Here is a 13,429-nt window from a genome sequence, read left to right as displayed (position 1 = left end):
TATCTCTCCTTCCATTTTGAATGATAACCTTGTGGGTAGAGTATTCTTGGCTGTAAGTTTTTTCCTTTTAGCACTTTAAATATATCGTGCCACTCTCTTCTAGCCTGTACGGTTTCTGCTGAGAAGTCAGCTGATAGCCTTATGGGGTTTCCTTTGTATGTAACTTGTCTTTCTCTTGTGGCTTTTAGGATTCTCTCTTTATCTTTAATTGTGGACGTTTTGATTATGATGTGTCTTGGTGTGGGCCTCTTTGGATTTATCTTGTTTGGGGCTCTCTGTGATTCCTGTACCTGGATGTCTGTTTCCTTCCTTAGGTTAGGGAAGTTTTCATCTATTATTTCTTGAAATAGATTCTCTGCCCCTTTGTCTTACTCTTCTCCTACCAGGACACCTATAACACGGATGTTAGTGCGCTTGATGTTGTCCCAGAGGTCCCTTAGACTGTCCTCACTCTTTTTAATTCTTTTTTCTTTTACCTGTTCATCTTGGGTGATTTCTTCTAGTCTTTCGTCAAGCTCGCAGATCTGTCCTTCTGTATCCTCTACTCTGCTTTTGAGTCCCTCTAGTGAGTTTTTCATTTCCAGTATTGTATTCTTCATTTCTGATTGATTCTTTTTTATATCTTCCATTTCTTTGTTGACATTCTCACTGAATTCATCTATTCTTCTCCCCAGATCAGTGAAGCATCCTTAACACTCTTTGTTTGAACTCTCTGTCGGGTAGGTTGCTCATTTCTGTTTCACTTAGTTCCTTTTCTGGGGTTTTGTCCTGTTCCCTTACTTGTAATGTATTCTTTTGCCTCCTAATTTTGCCTCTTTCCCTGTGCTTGTGTCTATGTATTAGGTAGGTCAGCTACGTCTCCTGCTCTTGGATAGGTGACCTTATATAAGTGACGCCTTAGGAGGCCTGCAGTGTGCTTCTCTCAGTTCTCAATGTTCCAGGGGTGACCCCTATGTGGGCTACATGTGTCCTTCTGTTGTGGCCTGTTTGCTTTCCCTGTAGGTGCCCAGGGAGGCTGAGCTATGCCCCTGGCCAGCTGTTGTAATGCTAAGCTGCTTGTAGTTGTTGTGGGCCCTTCAGCCTCTTTGTCAGATGTGGGGAGCCCCAGCACAGTTGGCTGCAAGTTCTAATACCACATTTGTGTTGCAGTATTTCTTTTAAGTGAGTAGGCCCCAGCGTGGCAGGTTGTTAGGCTCAGGGGCTTACAATTGCTGTAAACCTCCAGCCTTTAGGTCTCTTATCAGCTCTCTGAGGATTCCAGCTGGGTGGGGCTGGCCTCAGGCACAGGAGCACCCAATTCTTTCAGGCTTTGGAAGGTGGGGCAAACCCCCTATGTGGGTCTTTGAGAAGCACAAGTTTTCTGCAGCTGACAAGCCCTGCCGCCCACAGGTCCACACACACAGTTAACACAGTCCTGCCCGGTGTGCACGCTCCGACCTCCTGAAGTAGACTCAATCTCTCCACGGCGGGAGCCCCACACACTCCACCCGCTCCTTGTGCACGCCCTGCCCCACTGAAGTGGGCTCAGTTGCCAGGCTGCAGAGAATCCAGTCACCAATCTATGCAGGCCCACAAGTTGCCTGAGGGCTTGTTGTTGGGTGGGGCCAGTCTCTAGGGTGGGCTGCCTGTCCTGGCTGAGCTGGATTAAATGGGTGCTCTAGTGGGTGGGGCAGACCTGGGCTAGCAGGCCCCAGGGAGAACTCCAGTGGCGTCTGTTTAAGCACGACCACACCAGGCCACAACAATGGCCACTGCCAATGTCCCAGTCCCTGGAGAGGTCTCACCTCTCACTGCAGTGCACTCAGAGCCTATCAGGTGAGTCTCTTTTCACTAAAGCACTGTGCACCTTTCTTTCTGGTGATTTTAGGTTGGTTTCTGAACCGGGTGAGTTTGCGTGTGGGCCCTTTAAGAGCCAGTTTTAATTTCTTTGTGAACCAGCTTTTCTGGGTGGTACTTCCCAATGTTTCAGTAGCAGGCAAAGTCACATACTCTGCCACTCGTCTCGATTGTGCTGGGTCCACAAAATGCCCACAGCGGGAGCGATCACCTGGCTCAGGGCCCCGTTCCGCCAGGGAGGGCTGCGGACCTGTGGGCTGCCCCCGGGTGGCCGTGAGGCGCTGCGGCTTGTGAAGGCAGCGTTTTTCCTCTCCAGAAGGGAGTTTCTGCCTCTTCCACCTCGATTAGGATTGTCCTTTGTTGCAGGAGTTCCTCGTATCCCATTATCAGTTCTCTCTCAGGGGTAATTTTTCTACAAGTTGTTGTAAAATGGCTGTGTCCGCAGGAGGAGCTGAGTTCAGAGTCTGCTTACACCGCCATCTTGACTTCTCCCTCCTATGTTTTTCTAATTATAAGTGAATTTGAACATTTTCTCATATGTTCAAGGGCCATCCTTTGTATCTTTTTTTGTGAATTGTCTCTTCATTTCTTTTTCCCATTTTTCTACAGTGTTTTGGTCCTGTGTTCCTCAATTTAAAAAGATTCTTTATATATTAGGGGTATTAGCCCTTTACTTGTAATATATATTGCAAATATTTTCTTCTTTTTACTCTATTCTATGCCCATCTTTTAAGATCCAGCTCAAATGCACTGAAGCATCCCCATCCCCACCATCTCAGCTTGGAAGTCACTTCTCCCTCCTCTGAAGTTCCAGAGCACTTAAATTTATCTTTCAGAGTAGTTGGCATCTTTTTATGGGGCACATCATGTCACCTTGTGTTTTAGTTATTTCTTCCTATAGACTCAAAATTCTTTAAGGACAAGATCAGTATCTTTTCTTTCTAGTCCCATGGAACCCAGCAGATGGTCTAGCACTTACCAGATGTTGACTAAATGAACTTATCAGATACTAACTGAATAAATGAACAAATAAGACCAGAAATATGGCTTATGATCAGTAGCAGAAGAGCTATCCTGCTCTACATCTGAAGAAGCTTGTGTGCGTGTACATACATATGTGCGTGTGCTATGCTACATGTAGGAGGGGATGGAGGTGAGGGGTTTACTGACAGAAGTTGCTACCACACCCTCCTCTCAATATATTTCAATACTTTAAAGAAGGGAAGGAGTGTGGTGGGGACAATGAGCCTGTGGGGCTATATGTCCAGAAAATATTTTGGTTTTTAAATTCCCTCTAACACAGATACCAACTTACTATTACTGTGTAGATTCTTATCTACATACCAATAATCACAAAAACATTTACCTATGTATTATGAATTTTATGATTACTGTCTATATATTAGTTTGCTAGAGCTGCCATAACAAAGTATCACAGACTGAGTGACTTAAACAACAGAAATTTGTTGTCTTACAGTTTTGGAGGCTGGAGATCTGAAATCTAGATGTTGGTAGCGTTGGTTCCTTCTGAGGGCTGTGAGGGAAGGATCTGTGCCAGGCCTCTCTCCTTGGCTTGTTGTAGAGGGCCATCTTCATGTTCCCATGGCATTCTCCCTGTGTGCATGTCTTCCAAATTTCCCCTTCTTATAAGGGCACCAGTCATGTTGGATTAGAGCCCACCCTAATGGCCTCATTTTAACTTGATTACCTATCTCCAAATAAGGTCACATTCTGAGGTACTGGGGGGTTAGGAACTTCAACATGTGAATTTGGGGGGAAGGGACACAATTCAACCCATAGCTGTCTGCAAAACATTTTAGAAATGCAGCCTAAAGTTACCTATCTTTTCTTTAGAGAATTATAATTAATAGAATTTTCAGTCAGCAATATGTTCTCAATGGGTTACGACATTCTTGGGTGTTGTGCACTATATCAACATGTATGTGTTTGGTAGAGGTTCCAGCTAAGAAGAGGATGCATTGAACTTGTGCTTGTAGTAAATTCACATTGTTTCATCCACGACATAGGCGTCAGAATCCCTGGAAGACCTCGGGTGTGCCTTGCGGCCTGAGAGCACAGAGGCAGTCTACGAGGCAGCCACCGTAGAAGTGGCCGCATCTGCCTCCATCACACTGCAAGTGCTGGTCAACACCCCGGGGAACATTTCCTGTCTCTGGGTCTTTAAACACAGCTCCCTGAACTGCCAGCCACACTTTGATTTACAAAACAGGTAAGGGGTGTGGTATGTGTGTGTGTGCAACCTCAGGATTTTTGGAGGAATACTTTCTTGCCATAAAATCTGCATCATTTGGGTTTTTTTTTTTCATATTTCTGTCCATGTTCATCATAACTCTTACCTCCAGTGAAATAATGAACCAAAAATATAGTTAGTGCATGGATACATGACATTATATATTTGTCAAAACCCATAGGGTGTGCAATGCAAAAAGTGAGCCCTGATGTAAACTATGGACTTAAATTAATATCAATATTGGTTCATCAGTTGTAACAAATATACCACACCTGGGCAAGATGTTAATAATAAAGAAAACTGTGTGTATGTATGTGTGTGTGTGTGAGGGGGAAGGGTGTATATGGGATCTCTGTACTTTCTGTTCAATTTTTCTGTAAATCTAAAATTCCTCTAAAAAATAAAGGCTATGAATTAAAAAAATTATATATATAGATATGTACATATAGTTAAGGCCTAAGAAAGCATTGAGTGGCTGGCAAAATGTAAAACAAAGGTGAAAAGAAGATTTGAGGTTTTAAGATGTCTTGTTTTTTAATTGGATTTTGTCTTATAGATAAAAAGTTAGAAAGTTTTCATTACATTCTAGTTAAAGTAGCAAGAAGCTTACTAGTTAAAGTAGTAAGAAGCTTCTTTCTGGGAAATGCTTGGGGAATGAACATTTGGTTTTATCTATTTTGTTTCACAGTATAGTGAGCAGAATTGCAATGATATGTTGTATTCATAAAATATTTTAGTAAGAAATTGATCTGTGTATGAGGAACACTGGTCTCATGATCCAGAAAAATATCTTAGCCAAGATTTGTGGATTAACGTCCAGGCCTGTGTCTAACTCTGTGCTGATTGCTACCCTCTGCTGTCCCCTCCTCTCGCTGAGACCAGATAGGGGCAGGAAGCAAGGGGCACAGGCCATTTAAATGCCCACTTAATAATTCTAAGGCCTCTTTTCTCTCTAATTCTTGGGGGTGTTCTGGTGCCCCGTAGCTGTAGAAGAGGCATTGTCTTTCCAGGAACAATGCAGTAAATGGCGTCCAGATGGCATGAAGGGGTACCGTGTTGTTGACTGAGGTATGGGAGAACATCTCTGTGACTGACTTGTACCAACTATTTGTATTTGTTTCTTTAAGGTCAAACTCTCAAGTAATTTTCAGGACAATAACTATAATTCTGAAGTTTGGTTCTAAATCTTGGAACACATTCATTTTCCTTTCCTCTTTTGAAACTGTATTACTCACTTCTGTTTTTCAGTTACTTTTATCTTGAGTTTAAACCAAAACACTCTTCTATTAAGAATTTGGCTTAAAGAAATGTTCTGGTAATGTTATTAAAATTTGATGCCACGACAGTTCTTACTGAATTGAGACCAAAAAGCGAAGTAAAAAAGTAGGGTTCTTTTCACTCCAGGAGAGTTTGCCTTTTTCGCTTTAGGACAGGCAGCCTAGTTTGTTAGCCAAAGACATAGGTCTTATGTGGGTTAGTTAACTTAGTACCGAAACATTTTTAGTGATTTTTCACAGTAGAGAATTACAGAAATTCCTACCTGGACTCAGATTCATAGCCAGAAAGATTGAACACCTAAGCTTTGATAACTGTCTTATAGTTTTGTATGATGGCCCAAGAGTTCACAAATGATACTGAGAGAGTGAATGATTCAGAGAAAGAGGATGCATAACCAAAATATTGCAGAAGCACATCAAATATTTATCCTACTAATTTACTGTCGATATGAATGCAAGCGCATGTACTCTTGAACTGTGCTGCTTGGAGCTCTAAAGCAGGGCTTTTCTAATAGATAGGAGTCTCCCCTTTTCCGCGGGGGGGTACATGCCAAGACCCCGGTGGGTGACTAAAACCACAGATAGTACCAAACTCTATATAGACTATGTTTTTTCCTATACATACATATCTATGATAAAGTTTAATTTATAAATTAGGCACGGTAAGACATTAACAACAACAACTGGTAATAAAATAGAACAATTATAACAATATACTGTAATAAAGTTACCATAGATCTTTAGCGACCTTAGCGTATGATTTTTTTTCTTTCCTTATTAAGTTGAGAACTTTCCCCTTTTCACTTAAAGGAAGCACTTTACGGCTTCTCTTTGGCATATCTGAATTGTCAGCATCACTACTCTTGCACTTTGGGGCCTTTATTAAGTAAAATAAGTCTTACTTGAACACAAGCATTGTGATACCAAGACAGTCGGTCTGATAATGGAGACAGCTACTAAGTGACTAATGGTGGGTAGCATATACTTGGTGGATCCACTGGACAAAGGGACGATTCCTGCCCCAGGCAGGAGGGAGCTGGATGGCAGGAGATTTCATCACACTACTCAGAATGGTATGCAATTTAAAACTTATACATTTTTTATTTCTGGAATTTTCCATTTAATATTTTTGGACCGTGGTTAAATGCGGGTAAGTGAAACCTTGGAAAGCAAAACCGCAGATAAGGGGGGACTGCTGTAATATGCAATTGCATTGCCTGGCATTCTTGTTAAAATGCAGATTCTAATTCAGTAGGTCTGGGTGGGGCTGAGATTCTGCATCTCCGTCAACTCCCAGCTGATGCTAACATTGTTGGAGAAAGATGGCACTTTGAGTAGTAAGGGTCCAAAGGTCAGAAAGTGTAAATTTAAATCCAACATTACTCAGCAAACTGCTAGAGAGTATTTTAAGCTTTAATGAGAATGGTTATCACCAAACACACATCAAAGTTGCTTCTTTGAAGAGAATGCCGCTAGCCAAATTTATCTTCACCAAGTATCTGAAAAGTTAAAAATACTAACATTGAGACGTCTTCCTCCTTACATCTCTGTGATATGTCAGTGTAATTATTACTTCAGAGGAAAATGCCTTATGTGAGATTTTGCTTGAATTCTTTCATCTAGAGAGAGAGGCACAAACCGGACTGTTCTTTATCTCAGTGTATCTTGCTTGCACAGTAATGTGGTTCTGCAAATAGGGAACTGAGGCTGGTGGCCAGGTGACTGGGCAGATATGACTGTGGCGGGTGCTTTGTTGTTGGAGGGAATGGTCCACCACTGCAGATGGGAGCGTACCAACAGGCCTGTACTTTTTTGGGTGGGAGTTTTTTCTCCAAGGGGCTCAGGTAGCATGAGGTGAAGGTACTGGAATGGAGGTCCCTCGCTCTCTAGAGAGGGAGTGGTTAACAGTCAAGGTCAAACTCACAAGGCTCAGGCTGAGTGTTGGGCACGTGACAGAGCTGTGTGCTCCTCAGAGCAGCCCTCCCTGCCAGTCAGAGATGGAACGCAGGAGCCACCAAACTGCCTTCTGACTCAGTATGAAATTTTATGTTTTTAGTTTCGCACATTTTCCAAAATAACCAGTTCTCTTTCTTGTTTTTCAGAGGAGTTGTTTCCATGGTCATTTTGAAAATGACAGAAACCCAAGCTGGAGAATACCTACTCTTTATTCAGAGTGAAGCTGCCAATTACACAATATTGTTTACAGTGAGTATAAGAAGTAAGTGCAGTTTGCTACTAGGTATTCACAGTATCCCAAAGGAGTGGTCTAGAACCCGTGAGCTTTTTACCAGCTGCTCTGGACACGTCATTCAGGTTTCTCTCAACATGTAGTCAAATTGATTGAATTCACTTTGAGTATCCATATAACTTACTGAGATTATCTGACATGACCCGAGGACTATCAGAATGAATGCTCTTAAAAACCCAGGACATGCTCTGTTCAGGCCTCCCATTTTTTCAGCGACAGATGGCTGACAGGGAAGAAATGGAAAACATTTTGACTGTGAAGTCAGAAGACCTGGGTTCTTATTCTGGATCTGATACTGTCACCTTTGGCAGGTTACTTAATCTCTCTGAGCCTCAATTTTCTTATCCATAAAAGGGGGGTAAAGATACATACCACACAAGATTGTAAGATCCCAGCACTGTCCAGTGGAGCTCTCTGGGATGAGGAAGACGTCTGCGTCTGCTCTGTCCAACAGGGGAGCCACTGGCCACATGTCGCCGTTGAACACTTGAAATGTGGTCAGTGTGACTGAGGAACCAAAGTTGTAATTTTATGAAATTAAAAATTAAATTAAAATAGCCACATAGGGCTGGCCCCCTGGCTTAGCGGTTAAGTGCGCGCACTCCGCTGCTGGTGGCCCGGGTTCGGATCCCAGGCGCGCACCGACGCACCGCTTCTCCGGCCATGCTGAGGCCGCGTCCCACATACAGCAACTAGAAGGATGTGCAGCTATGACATACAACTGTCTACTGGGGCTTTGTGGGGGAAAATTAAAATAAATAAAATCTTTAAAAAAAAAAGGGGGACAAAACAAGAGTATCCTTAAAAAAAAAATAGCCATATATAGCTAGTGGCTACAGTATTTATGCAAATGCAAGATGACTATGCAAACTGCAAGGCACAATTCAAACATTCTTACCCGGGGAGGCAGCTGTGCAGTTGGCAGAACTACCACCTGCGTGTGTCCTCGGCTTCTGCTTGTTTCCTCCCGATGATGCGCGGGCCTAGCGATTGCACAGATTCACTGCTGCACACACTGAACACTTTACCTCCCGTGGCCAGCAAGGACCAGAGGTGGGTGCATTCACGTAGGTCCTACTGCCTGTAGGGGCCAGCGCCGTGCTGCAGAAACTCCAAGTTTATACCATTTTACTTTTATTTTTGTGACATTTAAAAAACTAATTAAATTTAATTTTACTCAAATTAATTTTTTTTTCTTTTTCTTTTTTTTTGTGAGGAAGATTAGCCCTGAGCTAACACCCAATGCCAATCCTCCTCTTTTTTGCTGAGGAAGATTGGCCCTGGGCTAACATCCATGCCCATCTTCCTCTACTTTATATGGGACGCCGCCACAGCATGGCTTGAGAAGCAGTGCATCGGTGCGCGCCCAGGATCCAAACCTGGGCCAAAGCAGAGCGTGAGCACTTAACCGCTAGCCACCGGGCCGACCCCTATGCCGTTTTAAATTAGATTCCCTGGCAAGACACTGGTCTGACTTGCTGGGCCCCCCTCTTCCTTGTCAGTGACTTGAAGGCAGAAAGCCTGGGTGTGGGGCATGGCATCCAGCCCACAGAGCGATAACCATGACTACCCTTTGCTGGGGGTGTTCCACATGTACCATCTCAGATCCTCCCAGCGATCCTGCCTTCACGTAGGTGTGAGAGGTGTGGTGATGGGCACAGCTCGAGGCCCAGTTTAGATAGGTCTATGCTTTTGGCACCACACTGCACTGTGTCTTGCAATCAAAGCTGCTAACAGAAAGAGCACTGGTGGCCATTTAGGTTCCCAGAAGTGTCATCTTACTGGGGTTGAGAGTGGGAAGGCAAAAATCAGGTAAAATCAAAATTGGTCCTGAAAACCCTTTTAATTACTCTGAAATTTATAGGACCAGAGCTCTAGAAGCTCAAAAGTCAAGAGGTACCTTGTATTGCTCTTTGATTTTGGTCTTTTCCCTACCCGCTCCCCAGGCCCCAACCCCCCTCTGAGGGACAGTAAGTCTGTGCACCTCAGGTTGGAGGAGAATAAGAGATTTCTTGTTTGCTCTCTCTTTCTCTCACTTTTTTGCCAAGTGTTTGTAGTTGAATTTGTATAAGGTAAGTGGGCATCTACTTTGTCTCTATTATATTTAGGGTAGCTTCTTTTCACTTAAGATTTACAATGTAGAAATATAACTACAATCATTCAAGTAAATTGTAACATGTTTTTAGCGTTCTGCTGGGTGGTGGGGTTTAAAAAAATCAGGTGGAGGAGACTTGGCAACTGTCAATGTGAAAAAGAGGAAAGGGTTTAGTGAACCACAAGTTCAGTATTAACCAACAGTGTGGCGTGGTTACTAAAAAAGGAAATCTGAACCTTGGTAGCGTTCATGAAAATATAATGTCTAGGTTAAGGAAATTAATGGAAGATTATTATTTTCAGTTCTACATTTTTTCAGAAGAATATTGACAAAACAGAACAACCAGGATAGTGAAGAACTTGGAATTCTTTAAATTAGGAGCAGCTGAAGGAATTGGGAATGTTTATTTTGGAAAGGAAATATTTTGAGAAGAGAAGATTGATTACAGGGTAATGTAGAGGAAATTCTTCTGGCATATGAGTTGGGAAACCTGGGTGAACTAGTTAAAACACCTTGGGTGGTAATTATCTCCCTTGATCTCCGTTTCTGATTTTAAATATTTGAAAGATTTTCATGTGGGAGCAAAGCTACACTTTAATAAAAGTGGCTCTAGAGGGTAGAATTGGGACCAATGGTTAGAAATTACAGGGAGAGAAAGTAAAAACCACCACAAAAATGGGAAAAGATATTTGCAGTTCACATAATCAAAAAAGGATTAATAGTCACAGTAGGTAAAGAGCTTCTATAAATCAGTAAGAAAAAAAAAACTAGTAGAAAAATGAATGGAAGACGAGTGGGCATTTCACTTTCAGAACATGAAACCTAAATGGTTAATAAACATATTAAATTAATAATTGAAAAACACAAATTAAGACTACAATGAGATAACATTTTATACCCACTAGATTGTTGAAAATTAAGAAGTCTTGGTGAATATATAGAGCAATGGTGAATCTCATCCTGCTGTGTAAGTGGAAATTAGTATAACCACTTTGGAAAACAGGTTGTCATTATGTGTAAAGCTGAATGTGTTCATACCATATAAATCATCAATTCCACTCCTAGGTATATCATTAAAGAAACTTACACACTTGCCTCAGTAGAAATGTACAAAATGTTAATAGCACCATTGTTGGTAATACAAAAAACTGGAAACAACTCAAATGTCCACTGCAAAAAAATGGAATAATAAGATGGTGTAATATTCACCAATGGAATACTATGTAGCAGTAAAAAAAATGAATGAAGTATAGCTACATGCAAAACCATGGATGAATCTTAAAAACATAAGGTTGGATGAAAAAATGAAATTATGGAAGGCTACATATTAAATGATACCATACATTGAAGCTCGAAAACAGACAAAACAAACCAATATATTGTTTAGGGCCACATATCTATGTGGTGAAAACATTTTTAAAAGCACAGGAATGGTAAACACAAAATTCAGAATAAAAGTTACCTAGGGTTGAGAGACGAGAAGAAGCACAAAAGTAGATTCAAAGGTATTTATTAATATTCTGGTTATTAAGTTGGGTATGGGTCCATAGGTATTCGTTTTTATTATTATGCTTCAAAATTTACACTTCATATATTCTTTTGTGTGTGTGTATATATATATATATATTACATATATATATACATATATATTACATAATATTTTTAAACAAAATTTATTATAAGGAGGGAGATTGGAATTCAGTATAGGGAAACTTTCTTTAAAAAAAAAATGGTTTGTTGAAAAATGAAACAGTTCACCGTGGGAGGTAGTGAACTGTCCCTAGAGGGGTCCAGCAGAAGTAGAAGGAAAGTTTGTAAGTTAGGCGTTGCGGGATGAGGAGTGAGGTGTGATGGTCCAATGTGACTAGGAAGCTAAACTAAGCCTCTAAATTCTGTTCCAATTCTAACTCCATTCTACTATATTTCTGTATCTCTAAATCAATATATTTCTGCCTAGTTCTAAATAAAATTATGGGAAGAAAGTTGTGTCTTAAACTATATGAGTTTTAAACTTTATGTTATTTCTCGTTTTCTTTCTCCTATGCGTATCAATATTTGTATTTTTACATGGCTTCACTCCACTTACTTTAGTTGTCTGTGGATTTATGAAATACCCAAGGAAACTGGCTAAGAGGATAAATGCTAAACTTGTCATTTCAGCCAGTGTTGAATTTAATATACTGGTGAGGAGAAGATATATTATTATGTATATTTGGAGAGGAGCAGAAGACACTGCTATGGTATAAAATAGTAACTTTTCTTAGTGATGTAGAATTCTTTTTTTGAGGGGGCTGCTAAGACAATTATTTTTAAAATATTAAAATGTTAATAATTTATGATGCTTTAGATTCACTGCTTTACACATTAAGGAGACCTTACTTTAGAAAAATGGAAAATCAGGACGCCCTGGTCTGCATATCTGAGAGCATTCCAAAACCAACCGTGGAATGGGTGTTCTGCGATTCACAGAGTGAAAGGTATGACATGTGTAAAGATAACTGCTATTACTTTAGTTTTTTGGTCTTTTTCTAATATAGTTGACATCAGGTTACCAAATGATATGAATGTGATCCCAAATTTTAGAGGAAAAAGAAAAAGAGATTACTTAGAGATACTGTATGTACAATTTAATTTATCACTTTTTAACAGGAAACTTTGGCTCCTTAAACAGTGAGTGGATGGGACCGGCCCCGTGGCTTAGCAGTTAAGTGCGCGTGCTCCGCTTCTGGTGGCCCGGGTTCGGATCCCAGGCGTGCACCGACGCACACTTCTCCGGCCATGCTGAGGCCACGTCCCACATACAGCAACTAGAAGGATGTGCAACTATGACGCACAACTATCTACTGGGGCTTTGGGGGAAAAAAAATAAAAATAAATAAATAAATAAATAAAAAAGAACATTGTCAAAAAAAAGTCATTAAAAAAAAAAAAAGAGCGAGTGGATGGACTTCTCTGGGGGGGTGATGGGGGATGTTTACTATAGCGAGGAGCCCTTGTGGAACTCCTCAAATCTCACGTCACTTAACTGCAGGGTCCTCCCTGGACACTACACTACACAAGTAAAAGCCCTTTTCAGTTACAGAATTCTTGGCTCCCTGAGCATCTTGTTGAGGAAAAAGAAAGGTATTGGTTTTAGTGTATAATTTCCATAAGTAAGAAATTCCCTGTGAATAAATGTTTAATTTGTGATGATTCTGTTTATTCTGGAAAAGCAGTTTAATATGGTTGTTTAAAGATATGGAATCTAGCCCCATTTGAACTCTGCTTTGCTTCCTACCTGTGTGGCCTTGGGCAGGTTGCTTAACCTCTCCTGTCTCATCAGGAGTGCTGTGAGGATGAAAGGAAGTAACATGTGTGAAGCACAAGGAGCAGTACCTGGCAGAGAGGAAGTACCGGATAAACGTTTGCTCTGTTTTTTGTGTGTGTCATAGCTAAGTTCTTACAAAGTAAGAATTTATTTAGTTTGAACTAATTAAAATTTACTAAACAACTTTTATCAAAAAATGGGACTACATAGAAGGAGAAAAGGTGAAAAATCAGGTTACCAAATGATATGAATGTGAGTTAGAGGAAAAAGAAAGAGATTACCTGCAGATATATATGTAACATGTGCATTAAAAAAAAGTTGGAAAGCTACACATCGAAATAATAGCAGTTGTTATCTCAGGGCAGTAGGAATATGGGCAATTTAAAATTAAAATTTAAATTTAAAAATTTAATTA

General features: G+C 40.8%; 1 protein-coding gene across 3 annotated transcripts in view; it reads left to right on the top strand.

Annotated features, from left to right (window-relative positions):
* Nucleotides 1–13,429, top strand: part of FLT3 (fms related receptor tyrosine kinase 3) — an 81,149-nt gene that overhangs the window by 31,497 nt on the left and 36,223 nt on the right. Inside the window, exons 3-5 of one of the 3 annotated variants that reach the window (XM_058547927.1) lie at nt 3,864–4,066; nt 7,467–7,582; nt 12,055–12,184. In XM_058547927.1, coding sequence (XP_058403910.1) covers nt 3,864–4,066; nt 7,467–7,582; nt 12,055–12,184 — 449 coding nt within the window. Of the gene's footprint in view, nt 1–3,863; nt 4,067–6,237; nt 6,438–7,466; nt 7,583–12,054; nt 12,185–13,429 lie in introns of those variants that run through there. The other 2 variants (XM_058547928.1, XM_058547929.1) reach the window with 2 other exon arrangements.

The sequence above is a fragment of the Diceros bicornis genome, chromosome 9 (genome assembly GCF_020826845.1).
Source record: "Diceros bicornis minor isolate mBicDic1 chromosome 9, mDicBic1.mat.cur, whole genome shotgun sequence".
Taxonomy (NCBI): Eukaryota; Metazoa; Chordata; class Mammalia; order Perissodactyla; family Rhinocerotidae; genus Diceros; species Diceros bicornis.
Note: the sequence above shows the minus strand (reverse complement) of the source record. Positions and strands in the feature narration are given on the sequence as shown.